Here is an 18105-nt window from a genome sequence, read left to right as displayed (position 1 = left end):
TTCCCCAAAATGATATAATTAAAAAGTACATCTGTCCTTGCAAAAAAAAAATAAAAAATAAAAAAAATATATCTCTATATATCCTTGTAAACAAAAATATAAAAAAGATACAGGTGTCATAATATGCAGACTCCAAGAATTTTTTTTTTTTTTTTACATAATTTTGGATTTTTTTAAGGCATTAAGTTGTAAATAAAACTATATAAATTTGCTATCCCCAAAACCATACCAACCCATAGAAGACAGATGAAGCGTAATTTCGACTGCACAGTGAACGTCGTAAAAACAAAGCCCATAAGAAATTCGCACAAATGCAGTTTTTCTACAATTCCACCAATTATGAATTTTTTCTAGCTTCTCAGAACATCGTATGGAATAATAATAATAATAATAATATCAATAAAAATAATAAATGGTACCACCATCACAAAATACAATTTGTCCCGCAAACAACAGGCTCTCATATGGCTCTGTGAATGGGAAAAAAAAATAAAAAATCTTTGGGATTTGGAAACCTGGTAGTCAAAAACAAAAATTAAAAAATCACTGTGGTGGGAGGGGGTTAAATATGATTCTGTTCATGGGAAAATCCATTCAATTCTTGTTCAATACACTGATCTTCAATCAAAATCCTAAAATCCAAAATTTAGCGAGAAATTCCAAATTGTGCCAATGGTTTGTAAGTCTCCATACGCCTGCAAAGCCACTTTCCTTAAGTGTTTTCTTAGTCCTTGACCCCTGTCCTTGTGCCAGAAATCCAAGTCTATGAAATCTGGACTATGTTGTGCCAATTTATGCCATAAATTAGAGTAAATATCTTGTGTCTCTCTCAGTATACCATGGACACTTTTCACACAATTGGCCTACCTTACCCACCACTTTCGAAAATTGCGAAAACATTGTACATAGTGGCGCCTGCCAAAGATGGCTGCTTCCTTACATCCCGCAACCTGGCATTGATATCTTAATACATTCCTCCCTATGTGTAAAGGTTAGGTTAAAGAAAGATGACTTTACATACAGTATACAGTAGGTGGGCACATGGGAAGTGGCAGGAAACATTGACCTAGCGTTTCGATTTTCTCTTTGACTTGCTTTGCCTACACTCATCTTTGACACTTTTCAGAATAAATATTTGACTAACCTAATGTCCAATTTATTTTAATCTGTAAAACATAAATGCAGCTTTTTTTCTTTTTTTAATAATTTACATTTTTCTAATGTAAAACTGGATAATATGTCCACTTCACTGAATTGAAACAACTTCCCCTGGTAGCGATGCTGCTGAACTACAGCTACGGCTGAATAGGTTAAAGTGTTTTAGCCTGCTGAACGTAATATAATAGTATAGTAGCAGACAGAGAAATAATGAGATGGGATTGACTAAAGCAGACAGCATGACACCATTCATAATCTAAATGGGAAAACACATTATATTTCTGAATATGGTTCTGAATTCCACCTAAATTGCATTTACCTGTATTTAATTATAAACTGAGATGTGAAGGTTGAGGAACTGCATAGATGTTAATTGCGACTTAAATCATGCTTGGTATGGCAATGTAAAAGGTTTTAGAGCATGGGGAGATAGGGCATCTTGTATTCACAGATCACCCATAACATTAAACCATCTGTCTAGCACAGTGTTGATGTTAAGGCATGGACTCCGCCAGACCTCTGAAGGTGTCTTGTAGTAGAGTAACTGGCACCAAGACAATCGTAGCAGATACTTAAAGTACTGTAAGTTGTAAGGAAGGGCTTCCAAGGATGGGACGTGTTCATCCCACAAGAGTTTGATCAGATTTGGAGAATTTGGAGGTCAAGTCATCATTTTTACCCCTTGTTAAAATATAGGACATAATAGTACATTGTAGATGCCAAGGTGTTAGCGCATCAATACTGTGCCCAGGATAACCACTTAACAGTATTTGGAGTGTGTCTCTCTGCTGGCACAAGCTGGGTGCAAACAGATCAGGCACTGAAATGGTATATCTCTGGAAAAATTGCAACTTTCACTTTTCATTTTCGGCTGCGCATTCATTTCTAGAAACTAAAGTAATGCAACACTCAAGGTTTAAAAACTGATCATTATGCTGCTTGATAAATGCCTTGAGGGGTGTATATTCCAAAATGGGGTGACATGTCTGTGGATACCACTTTTCTGGCAATTCAGGGGCTCTGCAAAAGTGGCTTGACGTCCAAAACCCAAACTGTGCTCCAAAAAACAAAATAGTAATCTTTCCCTTCTGTGCCCAAACAATAGTTTAAACTAGCATATGACGTTGCTAAGTACATTATCCTAGATACATGTCAGGCATAAACTGTAGTTTGGGCACAGATATGAAAGAGTGTGGATTTTGGAGTGAAGATTTGGATTGTTGTCCTTTCTTGGGGAATTCCAATTTACTGGCACCTTTGGGGCTCTGAAAAAACAACCTTGTGTTCAAAAAACAGTCTCTCTAAATCTATACTCAAAAAGCTAAAAAGCACACTGATCCTTCTGTTCTGAGCCCTGCTATGTGCCCAAACAGCAGGTTACATCCACATCTGCAACTTTTTTGTACTCAGGACAACCCACTTAAACGTTTTGTTGCCTGTGTCTTTTGACACAAAATGGGCGGAACACACTAGGCACAGAAAAGGCATAAAAAGTTAAATTTTCACTTTGCACATTAATTTAGATATGACACCTGAAAACTATTCCAGCAAAATCTGCTTTTCTAACACCCAGTGGCACTCCTACCCTACAGCACTCTGTTCACAAACAGCAGTTTTCATCCACATTGGGGCATTGCCATGCTCAGGAGAAATTGCACAACAAGTTTTCAGATATATGTTCTCCTTTGTGAATGCATACATTTTAGGGCTAAATGAACATACTAGTGAAAAAATGTAAATGTCTAAATTTCACCTCCATATTATTTTAATTCCCAAATGCTGTTTTGCATTATTTGTGTGGTGAAGTCTTGATAATAGGGTGATTTATGTCAGTTTTCTAATATTTAGGCTATCATTAGAATCCCATTTTTTAAGACTAACATGTAGGAATAGCCTTAAGAAAGACTATTCTTCTCTTACTTTTAGAAGTCTTCTCTGCTCCACTGTTCGGGAGATATCCCGGTTTTCTTTGGTATGCAAATGAGTTTTCTCGTAGCACTGGGGGCGGTCCTCAGCGCTCAAACAGTCCTCCAGCCACGGCCTCTGTCTTCTTCTGGCATGCCTCTCCGTAATGTCTTCTTCCGATGGTTTCTTCTGGATTTAAATGTCATGCATGCACAGTTGAATGTGCTTACTTGTGTAACTGGCCACAAGAAGATGGCCGCAGACTTGCGCAGTTGGCTCTGCCCGATTGCAGAGCGACTGCGCATGCATGACATTTAAATGCAAAAGAAACCATCGGAAGTAGACATCGCGAAGAGGTGTGCCAGAAGAAGACAGAGGCCGTCACTGGAGAGTTTTCTTGCAGCACAGGGGATGCCCCCAGTGCTGTTTGAGTGCTGGGGACCACCCCCAGTGCTGCGAGAAAACTCATTTGCATACTGAAGAAAACTGTGATATCTACTGAACAGCGGTGCGGACAAGACATCTAAAGGTAGGAAAGAATAGCCTTTCATGAGGCTATTCCTACATGTTAGTTTTAAAAATGATAGAATCCCTTTAAAAATCCCTTCAGAACTGAAGTGGGCTCTAACAAATGAATTTGGGAAATTCTCTTGTAAATCTGGCAAATCGCAGTTATACTTGTAAGCCTTCTAACGTACAAAATATATTAAAGGATGATTAAAAGATGATTATCCTGATATAAAGAAGAGATATGGTAGATAATATTTATCAATGTATTTGGGTGCATGATTAGCTGTCTAAAAAGCAGAGCTTATACATTTTGAAAATTGTGAATTTTTCCAAATTCCCATCAAATTTCCTATTTTTTTTTTTTATAAATAATTACAAAAATATTGGACTATGTTTACCACTACCATGAAGTACAATGTGTCATGAAATAATGGTCTCAAAGTTGAAATGTAATTACCCGCGTATCACATTGAAAGCAATAGGCAAAAAAGCCTCCCATTGATTTCAATGGGAAGCGCACATGTGCCGGCACTAAGGTTGAGCAATCGTGTTCGGAAAAGATCGGATTCCGATCGGCAATCAAGAAAATTTCATGATCGCCATCGGAATTCCGAACACGATCTTTTTATGTGGGATCGAGATCGGTGATTTTTCCCACAACGCTTTGCTTAGCCTTCACACTGAGTATACGCTGTATACACATCACTGTGAATATACACATCACTGCCCAAGAAATTCTACTCTGTATATACTGTATGGATAGGTTATATGTAGTCTAAGGTGATTTACTTTATTTATTTTGAGTCAGATGTCAACGTGCCCGAGAGTCAGCATGTGCTTTTTCTGTAACTTCCAAAGTAAATATACGACTAAGTTCAGTTTTCTGCTTATTATGTCTATTGTTCTCATCCCTCATAGGTAGAGAACAACGAACTAGAACAGGGCCGGAATGACTGATACAAATGGAACCTTATTTGTCTGCTTCTATTCCCATTGACTCTAATGTAAAAAAAAACAAACAAACATGACATAGGCTTTTTTCCTCCATATCTATTTACTTTTCTGATGGAAAAGAAAGTCGTACCTGCAGGACGTTTCCTTATAATGAGGACATATTTTAGAATGTTCCTTGGTACAAAGGCCCGGAACAGATATTACTCTACCAAAGTGAATGTGGTGCTGAGTCTAGAAGACTTCCAAGGGCAGAGTAACCTGGTCAATTTTTAGTAAAGCATTAATACAGTTTGGGAATGAGATGGCAAATCCATTCACCAGTGCGATAGGTAATGCATATAAAACTACCGCAAAAACTACAGTTTACTGGGCACTTGTTCTATTACAGAGCACTGCCTATAAAAGAAAGGTTATTGCACAGCCTGATATGACTACATCATTCCTCAAAATGTCTTTTCCGTCCAGTCAGCCATGTCAGAATGTTACAACATTGCCGGCTGACAGGTAGGAATAATACTGGTATTTTATTTTCTAGTGATAGTTGTTAAGCTTTTGTGTAGAAAACATGACTATATTAAAAAAAAACCAAAAAAAAAACCCTCAATTTACGTATATTCTCGTATCGTGTATATATATATATATATATATATATATATATATATATATATACTCTCGTATTATGAAAATATTTTTCTAAATACTTCCCCCATGCCACTACAGCTTTCCAGATGTGCCTCTTACCTCTCATCTTGGTTATACATGTCCAGATATATGAATCACAAGATTCCTAACATTTCAGGACAATACTGTTTTATGAAAATGTATCGCAAAAGTTGGATCATATATGAGTGCTTCTCTATTGTTTGTTATGTAAGGGGTTATTCACTTTTTCATATTGCTTGGTTATCCCAATGAGAGGCCATCAATGTTAGATGTGGAAGGGTTCAACACCTGGTACCCCACAGATCAGCTGCCACAGGATGTGACTCGCGTGACTGCTATCCCATAGACATCAATGTGGCAGTGCTTTAATACAATGTATAGTCAGATTTAGGTATTGCCGTTATGTCAGAGTGAAGTCTGTAGTGTAGCCACTGCAACGGCAATGCAGCACCTAAAGCAGCACTAGAGTTTGTGTGGCGAGTGGGCAGCATGACTCCTAGTATGTAAACATTATTGGGAGACGCCCCGTTCTGGAGCAGATAGGATAGGCGATCAATATTAGAAAGTGAAAAGCCCCATTGAGGGTTTTGTTGACATGTTGCCAGGGCCTTTGGGTGGGTGGCGCACCATGTAGAATCCACTCTTTACCATTATACAAATGTGTCTGCCACACACATTGCACTTGCTGGTGGAAACTGAAGAAGAAGAAGAAGATGAGGGCAACATGGTGGCTCACTGGTTAGAACTGCAGCCTTGCAGCGCTGGAGTCCTTGGTGTGTGGGTAGTGTGGTTAGGGGACAGTCTTAGTGTGGTTAGGGGGCACCCAACAGTGTGGTGAGTGACGGGTGGGATTGGCTGTCCATCAGTGAATGGTAGCCAGTGCAGTTTGGTGATCACTACCTGCATATATGTGTTAATGTGTAGCAGCCAGTGCCTTGTGTTACCACACAGGTCTCAGTAGCTAAGGATGGGCGTGCATGTCACAATATTGTATTGACACAGTTTGAATGACTTAAAAAATCAAGAAAATATTCAATATATTAAGCATTCCTATGTTATCGGACATTGGGAGAGGCAGATCTGAAGACTTCCAGGCCTTTAGGACCCCTCAACTATCACTAGTAATGTATAATACTAGTCTAAGTATATGCTGCTGTAGAACATCATTGGTTTCCTTAGGTTCCAGGATTCAGGTTTTACGGGTTCACCTCTGACATTTGAGCATCAAGCCAATGGGCACCATTATAAATACATATTTTCAATTAATATCCAAACTGACTGCACTTACCAGTATCTTGCAGGGATGCCATAAGTGTCTTCAGTGAACCTCACTCCGTTACGGCTTCTTACATGGAACTAACTCTCAACTCGCCACACTTTTTTCTAGCTTACAAATATTTCTCTTTCATAATAAATGAATCTTATCTAATGTATATTAATATAATTATATTGAGCTAACTACACAAACACAAAGATATGAACATGGCACTAAACTCAAAAATATTTGTGTATGAAATATTTGGGGAAAATTTTCCTAAAGATTATCTTTACTCACCCCTACTCGTTGTACTTCCATAAAAATTGCTTTTTGAAAAGCTCTCTCCCATACCGGTAAATCACTCCCCAACTCTGTGCTGAAGTAATGGCTTTTGCCATGTCCAACCAAAACACTAAAACAATATGGCCGCTGGTCTTCAAAATCTTCACTTTGATTGATATTTAAATACAGATTTTCTTGAATCCAGATTTCATCAGCAGGCCAAACCTAATCGTGAAATTTTACATAGAGAACATATTAAGGGTCATGTATTTTGCAGCAGAGATAGTCAAACATTATATTGGACAGTATATAGAGCAAAGTTAATTCAATATCTAGCTGTCATACATTACATTGAACAATCATCCCTATACACTATCTACAAAATAAGTATTTGGACACGTGTGGTAGAATAGAGAAACAACATTTCTTCCTATCCAATAGTTGGTAGACCCCAGCAGATGCTTCCTTACAGATGGTATTGAGCGACACAATATTCCCGGATGCCTGGTGAAACTCCTGGTTTTTCTGACCAGCACTCGTCGGTCTCTATTCCCCAGTTTCGGGAATCTGCCGACTTGGGGAAAATTCCGACAATCACTGTAATCATGTAATCACATAGGCCACTGTCGATTTTGGGTAATTCAGTTCGCTTGCTATGTCCCTTAAGGATCGACCATTTCTGTGGTACCCCACAATTACCCCTTTCTCGAAATCGGACAACTCTGCACTTCGTGGCATCTTGCATGCGACTAATGCCAATGTTGTTTCCTATTTAATGGCGGAAAGCGTGACGTGACTTCATTTGCATGTGTGTCCAAATCCTTATTGGTAGACAGTGTATATGGATTTTCCTGAAAATTAATACAATTTTCAAAGGAAATGTGGACCCTTAATTTTGATATTTTTGTGATACTTAAAATTAAGCAAATTAGATTTCTTTCTACAATTTTAGACTTATCCAGAGATGAGAGGTTTAAGCTTTGAAAAAAATATATACTTGGACATTGTTTGTGTAGTGTACAGTTCATAATGGATTTGGTGAAGCAGAAACATAAAGGGGCACTCTGTTAAAGAATACCCAGATAACAGTTGACTTTTAGGATCAATGTCTAATACCCATAGCAGAAATCAGCTACAAGGGGGCATCTCACCCTTTCGAGGATCCAACATGTCTATACACCATGGCATAACTACCAGGGTAGCAGACATAGCAGCTGCCCAATATGGGGACTGAGAACTAAGGGGACCCATTTCCACTGAGATGTAGGATGCAATTATTGATAGCTATGGATGAAGGAAAGGGATGTAGGAAACTGAAGGAGTCTCTATTACTTTATTAAGACAATGTAATGATTGCATGTGACATCATTATAATGATTCTCTTCTTAGGGCTCGTTCACCTTTACAATGGTGGTCTATGCAGACCGCCGGGCTTCTTTTTTCTGCTAGCGGCGGGCTGCTGTTAGCGGAGAAAAGAAGTGACACGTCCTATCTTCAGGCGGAAACCACGGCGCACTGGGCCGCGGCTTCCACCTAGCGGCAGCACCCTCCTGTGTCGGCTCATTCATTTGAACCGACATAGGAGGGGAAAGCCGCGAGCGCGATGGTCGCGGCAGGCGGGTTTTGACCAGAGAGAGACGCGGCTCGCCGCTTCTCTCTCTGTGTCAAAACCTGCGCAGACCCCCCATGTGTGAACTAACCCTTAAACAGTGATGTCATAGTAATATTTTTGTAGGTGCATTATCTCTGTGCTATGATGTTATACTGAGCATTATCCATGTACTGTGATATTACCGTGTTTATTATCTCTTCACTATGACATCACTATGACATCACTGTGTACATTATCCCTGTCCTGTGACATCACTGTGTACATTATCCCTGTCCTGTACATTATATGTGTTATTCCTGTGTATAAACTTTTCAGGTTCTAGACTTGCTGCTTTTCTGATGATGGTCTGGTCACATTTCGCTGTGGGCCCTAGGGTTACTTGCCATACACAGGCCGCTTATTGATTTACTACATACTTTCCCCTACAGTGATGCTGAACACTTTTTTTAGGCTTCCCTTCAGAGGGGACCCCAGATGCAGAAGACCCCGTGATCAGTCTACCTTAAATGATTTGGACATTTCATAATATTTTTTAGGTGGACAACATCACCCATGGTTAACACCAATCACTAAAATGAAGATGCGTTTCTATTACATTGATGATCATGTCTTCAGGAGTGCCATCAAACTTGATGCAAGAGAGTAGGATGCAAAGCGGCAATATGCTCAATCCCGGTCACCCCAACACTCTTGGAGGTTTTAAACAACATTCTGAAATACTAAAGGTACACTTAAAAGGGGTAGTCTGGCCTAAGCCATAAGTATTAGGCTACGTCCTCCTTGCCTTGGTTAGCAAGAGGTGATATAATAATATCGGATCACTGGGGACCTCACTGCTGGGCCCTCCATCAATCAGTAGAAGGACATCATTCTTCATGACTGCACAATAGTACAAGGAGGTGTTTGAAGGGAATCTTATTGAATAAGCACGTTGTCATTTCATGAACGGTATAAAAGAAAGTCCTATATAGTGCTCATCTGTTTCCATCAGCCGTAGACTTTGAATGGAGCAGTAGCGCACATGCTTCATTTACACTCCCTCTCACCGCACCTATGACCCTATCCTAGTGATCGATGGTGGTCACCACAATGGGGCTACAAGTGATCATACATCTATTACCCATGCTAAGTGGTAGGAAAACACCCTTTAAGTTAATTTAGTTCATCCTCATTAATCAGTAATTAAATTTATAAATCCAAGTGACACTTAGATCCTATGTAATGTAGGACACCTACCTTGCTAACTTTAAACAGAACCTCACAGAGGTTATACATTTTTTCAGCTCGTGCCCAGTCAAGTGTGCTAACCTGCGAAAATGGAAAAGAAAAATTATACTACAACATAGTTACAGTAAAATATTTTATTACAATATCAAAAACTCCAGAAAGCATTTGAATGTGTTTTCAAGGATAAGTTCACACTAGCGCTGGGCTATCCATTGTTCGGGTCTGCCAGGTGAGCCCGTCCGCTAAAGCATTGGTTACCCTCTAGACCAGGGGTAGGGAACCTTCGGCTCTCCAGCTGCTGTGAAACTACAACTCCCAGCGTGCTCCATTCACTTCCATGACAGTTCCAAGAACAACAGAGCCAGTATGCATGCTGGGAGTTGTAGTTTTGCAACAGCTGGAGAGCCAAAGGTTCCCTACCCCTGCTCAGGTGTCTGTCAGGATTCCACCATTTTTATACTGAAACCAATTGAGAGAAAATTCCTCCATATAGGACTTTCCTCTCTGCCATAGAGGTGAAGCTGTAGTTTAACATGTTCCACTGCACTTTACAAATATATATATATATATATATATATATATATATATATATATATATATATATATATTTCACTATCCAGTTTTAATAAATAAAATATAATAATGGCGACACAGTTCACATCTGGCACAGAACTGCTAGAGAAGAATCGCCATTTATTGTATTCTTACATATGAGATTTCCAGTAATTGTTATATATACTGTATATATATATATCCAGTAAAGTAGAACATTTAATACTTTGGCACCCTTCAGTTCTTATTGATCTCAGATTAAACAAATTCTAATTGGACAATATGATATAAATTTATGAAATGGAGATTTATGATTTATTGTATGTCGTGTTCTTCAAACGGGACCGAAATATATGAAAGTCCTAAATTCAAAGGAAAGGCAAATCCTTGCAGTAATCCTGTATGTATGTGAGCCTCTATTACTGAGCTCTCATGGATGTAATCACTGTCTTGTAGCAGATGGAGATGCCTTTTGTTGGTAGCAATAAACAGTGAAATTACCTTATAACAAAGCAGTAAATATAAATTTATGATCCGACATTATTAATTCCGGCATTGTATCCAGTATGTGCATAGAATAATATCACAAGAAGCAAAATCTTATACAGGGATTTTCCACAGTAAGAAATCCAGCTGGTCTATTATAACCGTCCACCTGTCTTTCTGTTACAGAAACAACCTCTAAGTGTCATAATTGTCTCTAAACTTCTAAAGGACAATTCCCAAAATGTTACAATTTCTTGCAAGGGTTCACAATGAATTATGAGAAATAATGGGTTGTGTATTTGATACGAAAAGGATTTTCTTATCATATTAAAGGGGATGTGCCACTATTTATCCCCTATGTCAGTAGGCTGAAGGTCCAAACACTTGGACCTCCAACAATCAGAAGAATAGGGAACGGAAGTTCCCCTGAATCCTTCTTGTGAATGAAGCACCATTGCATTTACATGACTGACACTACATTCACTTCCATGGAGTTCCTGGGACTGAAATAGAAGTCAATGGAGTTTCTATTCTAGAGGGAAGATTCAGGCATACCCCATTCTCCTGAGGACTGGTGGTCCCCACTTCTTGATTGTGGCTGTATACAGGAGTCTTTAGTGGCAGTGGTTGTCACTTGGACCCTATTATCCCTAGAAAGAAGGGGGTGCTACCCAGCGCCGCACCTCCCATGAGGTGACCTATGCCAGGGCCCCAGGGAGGGCGGCATTTTTGCTTACCTAAGCCAGTCCAGGACAAGCTGTCCTGGACTGGCTTAGCACCGAGTGGTGAATTGGGGAGGCCGCTGGAGCACAGGTCCTCTCCCTGCCTGCTTTCTGCCTGCGAACCTTTTGGGCTTGCCCTACTGTTATACTCATCTTGCCTCAATTTTCATGGACTTCTGGCAGTCCCCTGGTGTACTCTTTATGCTTCTACTGGCATCTGGCTGATATCATGTGTGTGGGGTCACTACTGACCACAACGGTCACATGGGGCATGACAATGTATTGATGCTTTGAACCAGTGAGTATAACAGTTTGTTATTTTTAGTCAACTCCCCTGAGTCTCCACTTAATATCCACTGGGGTCTGAGGATACCCCAAAGTAGAATAACAGTACTTCCAGTTCATGCCAAACAAGTTCAGTCTGAAACGAACCAGAGGATGAAAACTCATGACTAGAGATGAGCAAGTAGCGAAATATTTGAGATTCGAGATTCGTTTCGAGTAGAGCCTCAATATTTGACTACTCAATCGAATATCAAATCTCATTATAGTCTACTGTATGGGAAAAAAAAATGCTCATTTCAGGGGAAACCACTATTCGACTAAAGGAGAGTCACCAAGTCCTCGAGTAGCAGGAGCAGAGTCTTTAGGAGGAACGCTGTGCAGTTAAAGTGTATGGACCCCATTATATTCTATGGGGTCCGTGCACTTTAAATGCACGGCGCTTTCAGTTGTGCTGATATTCCATTGGGGAAGGGGGGGGGGTCCTCATGCGGACTCCTTCCGGAAGTGAGGCAAGTGCTAATGTGAACCGGCCCTTACTCATCCTGCAGAACCAGCATTGATTGGCCGAATACTATATACTGTAAAGCATTTGGCAAATTAATGCTGGTTCTGCAGCAGGCTCGCCCTTGCTATTTGGGAGAGCTGGCAGCTTGCTGTTATGGGAGAGCTTACTTTTTCTCATAGGAATGAATAGATCAGCGTTGATTGGCCAGAGTACAGCATTTGGCCAATCAACGCTGGTTCTGCTGCAGGCTCGTCCTTGCTAGTCAGGAGAACTGGCAGCTTGCTGTTATGGGAGAGCTTACTTTTTCTCATAGGAATGAATAGACCAGCGTTGATTGGCCAGTGTACAGCATTTGGCCAATCAACGCTGGTTCTGCTGCAGGCTCGTCCTTGCTAGTCAGGAGAGCTGGCAGCTTGCTGTTATGGGAGAGCTTACTTTTTCTCATAGGAATGAATAGACCAGCGTTGATTGGCCAGTGTACAGCATTTGGCCAATCAACGCTGGTTCTGCCGGAGGCTCGTCCGTGAGGAGGCGAAGTCTAAGATTGGACCACAGCAGTCTCCATTGTGGTCTGATCTTAGACTCCGGCTCCTCACAGACGAGCCTGCTGCAGAACCAGCGTTGATTTGCCGAATGCTATAGAGTGTATACACTGTATAGCATTCAGCAAATCAACACTGGTTCTGAATCAAATCTTTACTGCGAATAGCGATAGTATTCGAACGAGTACGAGTATTTCGAATACCGTAGTATTCGTTCGAATACCTACTCTATGGAATACTACTCGCTCATCTCTACTCATGAGTATTCATCGAAACAAATCTAGTGAGGTTCGCTCATTTCTACTATGGAACAATTTTAGTTCTTTTTTATTTTAGAGACAATGAATATATTTTCATATCTTTTCTTATCAAAGATGCATCATAATGACAATGTATCAGTTGCACAAAGTTCTATATTGAGATGTTCTGTTGCTGGACATTTGGAAAGAAGAATAGTAACATTTTGGTTCTTTTAATATTTTTTTTTTTTCTGAAAAGTGGTTGCTATGGAAACAATGCAGTGGTCATTTTTAAGTGGTAGCGAAAAGATCCTCCTACACATTGTGAAAAGTTTACATCTTTAACCCTTTCAGGGCCAAGACATTTTATTTCTATATGCTTTGGTTTTTGAATCTTTTTTTAATTGTTGAGGGATTGATTTTTATGGGGCAATTATATTTCCTCCCAAATGGGAAGCTGGGAAAAAATAGGTTAAAATTGGGGGAAAAAAATATAGTTGCACCATTTACCGATGTGTCTTGTTTAAATACAGTTCAATTAATTAAGCAGTAAAAACTTGCCTACAAATTCAGCATGGTTTAACTGATTTCCATACTAGTTAAGGAATGCAATTTTTTCTGAAAGGAATTCAGCACAATAATGAAATATACTAATTCTTGAACACAATGGGACTGAGGGCCCTGCTCACAAGAGCTTACAATCTATGAGGTAGAGAGGGTGACACAAGAGGTAGAGGGCCGCCGATAGGCCAGTATTACTGGTACTGGCGTCAGGGGCCTGGCCAAACTGAAAACTGGTGGGGGCCTGGTTTTGGCCCGCCACTGTGTGCCGGCCCCCTGGTGCCCACACCAGTCATTCAGGGCCGGCGTCAGCGCAGGGCATAGTCGGGCAAGTGCCAGGGGCCGGGGCCCACAGAGCCTCTTGGGGCCCCCAGCACTTGCCCACCCCAGCACTTGCCGGTCCCGACGGACGCCGATGAGCTGAATACTTACGCGATTAAAGCAGGAGCTGTGACAGCGCAGCTCCTGCTTTAAACGCTGCTGGCCGTCTGTAGGCGCGATGTGTAAATTATTTCAGTGGCGTGAGAGAGGAGCATGAAGAGGTAAGTGAAGGGGCCCATGAAACAGGGGGGCAAATGATTAGAAAGGATTATGAAAGGATTATTCTGTGTGGGAGCACATGAGAAATGAATGGGCGGAGTCAACAGAAAAGTGGGCGGGGCGAAATTTGTTGCGCCGCACATTTTCTCCCTCTTTCTACTCTTCAAAAGTTGGGAGGTAATACATAATTGGTATGTCACAAAATATAGTAGTTTTAAAATGGCGGGGGGGGGGGGGGGGATTGGCGGGGGGGGGGGCAGACACTTAGGCTGTATGGGGCCCCAAAATTCCTGATGGCGGCCCTGGGTAGCAGGGGCGGCATCGGAGGTAGCATTGCTTACACAGTGGTCAGACAATTTTGTAATAGAGGTTACTGTCATTACACAAACATAAATTTATGATAGACCTGTCTGAAAAGATGCGTCTTTAGTTTGCGCTTGAAGCTGTAAAAATTGGGAGTTAATCTGATTTTCCGGGATAGAGCATTCCAGAGAAGTGGTGCAGCTCAGGAGAAGTCTTGTATATGAGCGTGGGAGGCTCTGATGATAAAGGATGTTAGTCTTAGTTTATTGAGTGAGCGGAGAGCATGGGTTGGGCGGTAGACAGAGATGAGGGAGGAAATGTATGGTGCGGCATTATGGAGAGCCTTGTGGATGAGGATAAGTTTATATTGAATTATGTAATGAATAGGCAGCCAGTGTAGTGACTGGCACAGACCAGAGGCATTGCTGTAGCGTCTAGCCTGATAGATGAGCCTGGCCGCTGCATTCACAATAGATTGTAGAGGGGAGAGTTTAGTAAGGGGAAGACCGATTAGTAAGGAGTTACAGTAGTCAAGGCGAGAATGAATCAGAGAGACAATAAGTGTCTTTAGTGTATCTCTGGTAAGGAAAGGGCATATTCTGGAGATGTTTTTGAGGTGGAGGTGATAGAAGCGTGCCAGTGATTGGATATGGGGGGTGAAGGAAAAGTCTAAGTCTAAGGAAAAGTCTAAGTCAAACAAAACCCTGAGTTAAACAGCTAAACAATTTTTTGATTTTTTTTTCCATTATAACAAATACCATATCTTATAAATAATTTTATATGTTTAAATGATGGACATTTTTAGATGTGGAAAATAAAAATGACCGAAAAGTAAAATATCTAAATAAAAAAATGTTTTAACACTCAAAACTGCATACACCAAAGAACCTGAAAATGTGAGCGGTCATGAACCAGGTAAAATGGCATTATCGGCTTCTAACAGCCATTAGACACTACCTCAAATCATTTCTAAAGTGCATCATACAATGTACATTAGTGAAATAAAGTTACATTTGCTTAAATTAAGATTCTAATGGCTAAAGTGGCTCTGATGCACATTATGTTCTGATATATTCTACATGTCTAAAATTTATTGTGACTGCTACATAGATGTAACAAACTTTCAATGGATTCTATCACTATAATACCCTTTTTAAACTAAATACATGTAGGGATAGCCTTAAGACAGGTTATTCTTCTCTTACCTTCATTATTTTGATCCACATCACCGTTCCTTAGAAATATCTTCTTTCTTCCTTATGCAAATGGCTGGTCCCCAGTGCTGCTTGAAAACTCTCCTTAGACGGCTTCTGTCTTCTTCTTTCTCTTCTCTTCTTCAAAAAGCGCATGGCCATCAGCCATTTTTCCTATGACCGAACAGGAGAGGCCACAGGAAAATGGTGGACTGCACATGTTCATCTGCAATTTTCCTGTGGCCGAATGGGAGAGGTCATAGGAAATTGGCAGACGGACAAGAAGCACGAGAGAAGAGGCAGAGAAGAAGACAGAGGCCATCACTGGAGAGTTTTCAAGCAGCACTGGGGACGCCCCCAGTGCTGTTTGATGGCATAAGAATACCCCCAGTGCTGCGAGAAAGCTCATTTGCAAAAAGAAGAAAGAAGATATTTTTAAGGAAAGGCAGCGCGTATTGTAATAAAAAAGGTAAGAGAAGAATAGCCTTTCTTAAGGCTTTTCCTACGTGTATCTGGTTTAAAAAAGGTATTCTAATGATAGAATCCCTTTAACCTAATGCTGATAGCTTACAGGGTAACGTATCACAAAATACATAAAAAGTCATGGCAAAGTTATTTTGCTACTGTGTATTTAATATGCTGGATGTCAATATTATGTTTATTTATCTTTGCTGTTCTTGGCCATTTGGGGGATTTTATGTTTGTGTTTACTTTTGCACATATTATTTTGGGGCTTTTTTCTGTCTTTTCTTTTCCTATAAAGTAATAGAAAGACAATATTCTATTACAGCACCCATAGGTCCCTACTACATACACTATGTGCAAACAATTTCATAAAGTATTATTTATGGATTCTGCTTTAAAAAAACTAGGATACATGATGATACAAGGAGTAACTACAGGTTTGACTGAGGTATTCAATAAGGGTCTTTTCTTGAGAACTCTGCCGAGGTCAATGAGGAGGTCTGCTCTGATCATCTTGTCAAAGGTTAAAGGTTCGCCAGGGTTGCCCTCTGATTCTACTTTTCAACATATTCGCTATTGACCCATTTCTTAGGACGATTAATCATGGTCCATTGGTGGGGGTTCAGATGGACCAAGCAGCATTGGTCACTCTGAAGGTGGTCGCTTATGCCAATGATGTCACTTTGTGTTCTTATGAGGGAAGGCAGAGTGGGTAATGTCTGAGGTTGAGTGCTACTCAGAGGCTTCTGGGTCCAAGATAAACAAAGATAAGTGGGAGAATCTCTGGCTGGGTAGGGTAGATTCTGTTTTTGATCTACCAGACATCCTTCCAGGGCCTGCAAGAGTCTTTGGCACCATATTTTGTCACAGAGTTTACACCATGCAAAATTGGGACAGCAAGCTTAAGATTGCTACACACCAATAGAAAGATTGGTTTTTGACCCTAAGGGAAAGGGCAAACTTACCTGCTCCTTTTATTGATTTGTTTGAGCAATGTTGGTCGTGTTCCTAGTGAATACTTTTCTTAAAACCAAACTTGTAAACATTGGACAATATATGGCTCCTCCATAGGTATTCTCCTGTAGGGGATGGTTTTAACCTTTCTTCCAGGAATGGGAGACTGGAGGGCAAGTGAAGTATCTTTGCACAAAACATGAACATCTTCCAGCTTATGATGCCCTGGCTCTGAAGGTAATGGTGGGATTTGTGAATGTGGTTGATCAGCACTCAGGGTCCTGTCAACTGATTCCAAAGTCTATTGATGCTCATAGATTGCTCAAGCTAGGATCTGGGGGTCAGCATTAGAGATGAGCGAGTAGTGTTCGATCGAGTAGTTGTTTGATTGAATACTGTGGTATTCGAAATACTCGTACTCGATCGAACACTACTAGCTGTTCGAAGTTTAAGGTTCGATGCAGAACCAGCGTTGATTGGCAGAATGCTATACATTCTGCCAATCAACGCTGGTTCTTCTCTTACCTTTCCGAAGTCTTCTCTGCGCTGTGTCCCCGCATCTTCTTTCGGGTGGAATTCACTCTGCCTAGGTATCCGGCCTAGGCAGAGCTGACTGCACATGCGCGAGCATGCCCTCGCATGCGCAGTCGGCTCTGCTCAGGCGTCGGGCTGGGCAGAGCCGACCGCGCATGCACAGTCGGCTCTGCATAGGCCCCGATGCCTAGGCAGAGTGAATTCCAGCCGGAAGACGCCGCAGGGGCGCTGCGCCGGGAGAAGACTTCAAGGGGAATGCAGCCCGACCGTCACTCGTGGACTTGGTAAGTATAATTGTATTGAATTTTGCCTACCCCTGAAACGAGCATTTCCCCCCATAGACTATAATGGGGTTCGAAATCCATTTGAACAGCTGAACAGTGAGCGGCTGTTCGAATTGGATTTCGAACCTCGGACATTTTAGTGTTCGCTCATCTCTAGTCAGCATCACTCTGAACTTTTGGGACTTGACTTGGCATTTCTTCCATGGGAAACTGTATGTGAGGGATAACCTAAGCTCAGAAGCTTTGAGGAAAGAGGTTGTCTTGAGGAGGATTGTGGCAATGTGCTGGAAAACATGGAGCACTTTTCAGTTAATTATCCCTTTAATACAGAAGTGCACAACAGGGTGGACCCCTCTATCAGTTGACCCATG

At 40.9% G+C, this 18105-nt stretch overlaps 1 protein-coding gene across 1 annotated transcript in view; it reads right to left on the bottom strand.

The window, feature by feature from the left end:
- Nucleotides 1-18105, bottom strand: part of SNTG2 (syntrophin gamma 2) — a 410686-nt gene that overhangs the window by 45570 nt on the left and 347011 nt on the right. Inside the window, exons 13-14 of the mRNA XM_075269112.1 lie at nt 9579-9650; nt 6746-6955 (exon numbers count right to left, since the gene is read on the bottom strand). Coding sequence (XP_075125213.1) covers nt 6746-6955; nt 9579-9650 — 282 coding nt within the window. The remainder of the gene's footprint in view (nt 1-6745; nt 6956-9578; nt 9651-18105) is intronic.

The sequence above is a fragment of the Leptodactylus fuscus genome, chromosome 3, assembly GCF_031893055.1.
Source record: "Leptodactylus fuscus isolate aLepFus1 chromosome 3, aLepFus1.hap2, whole genome shotgun sequence".
Lineage (NCBI taxonomy): Eukaryota > Metazoa > Chordata > Amphibia > Anura > Leptodactylidae > Leptodactylus > Leptodactylus fuscus.
This window is presented reverse-complemented; position numbering and strand designations above follow the sequence as displayed.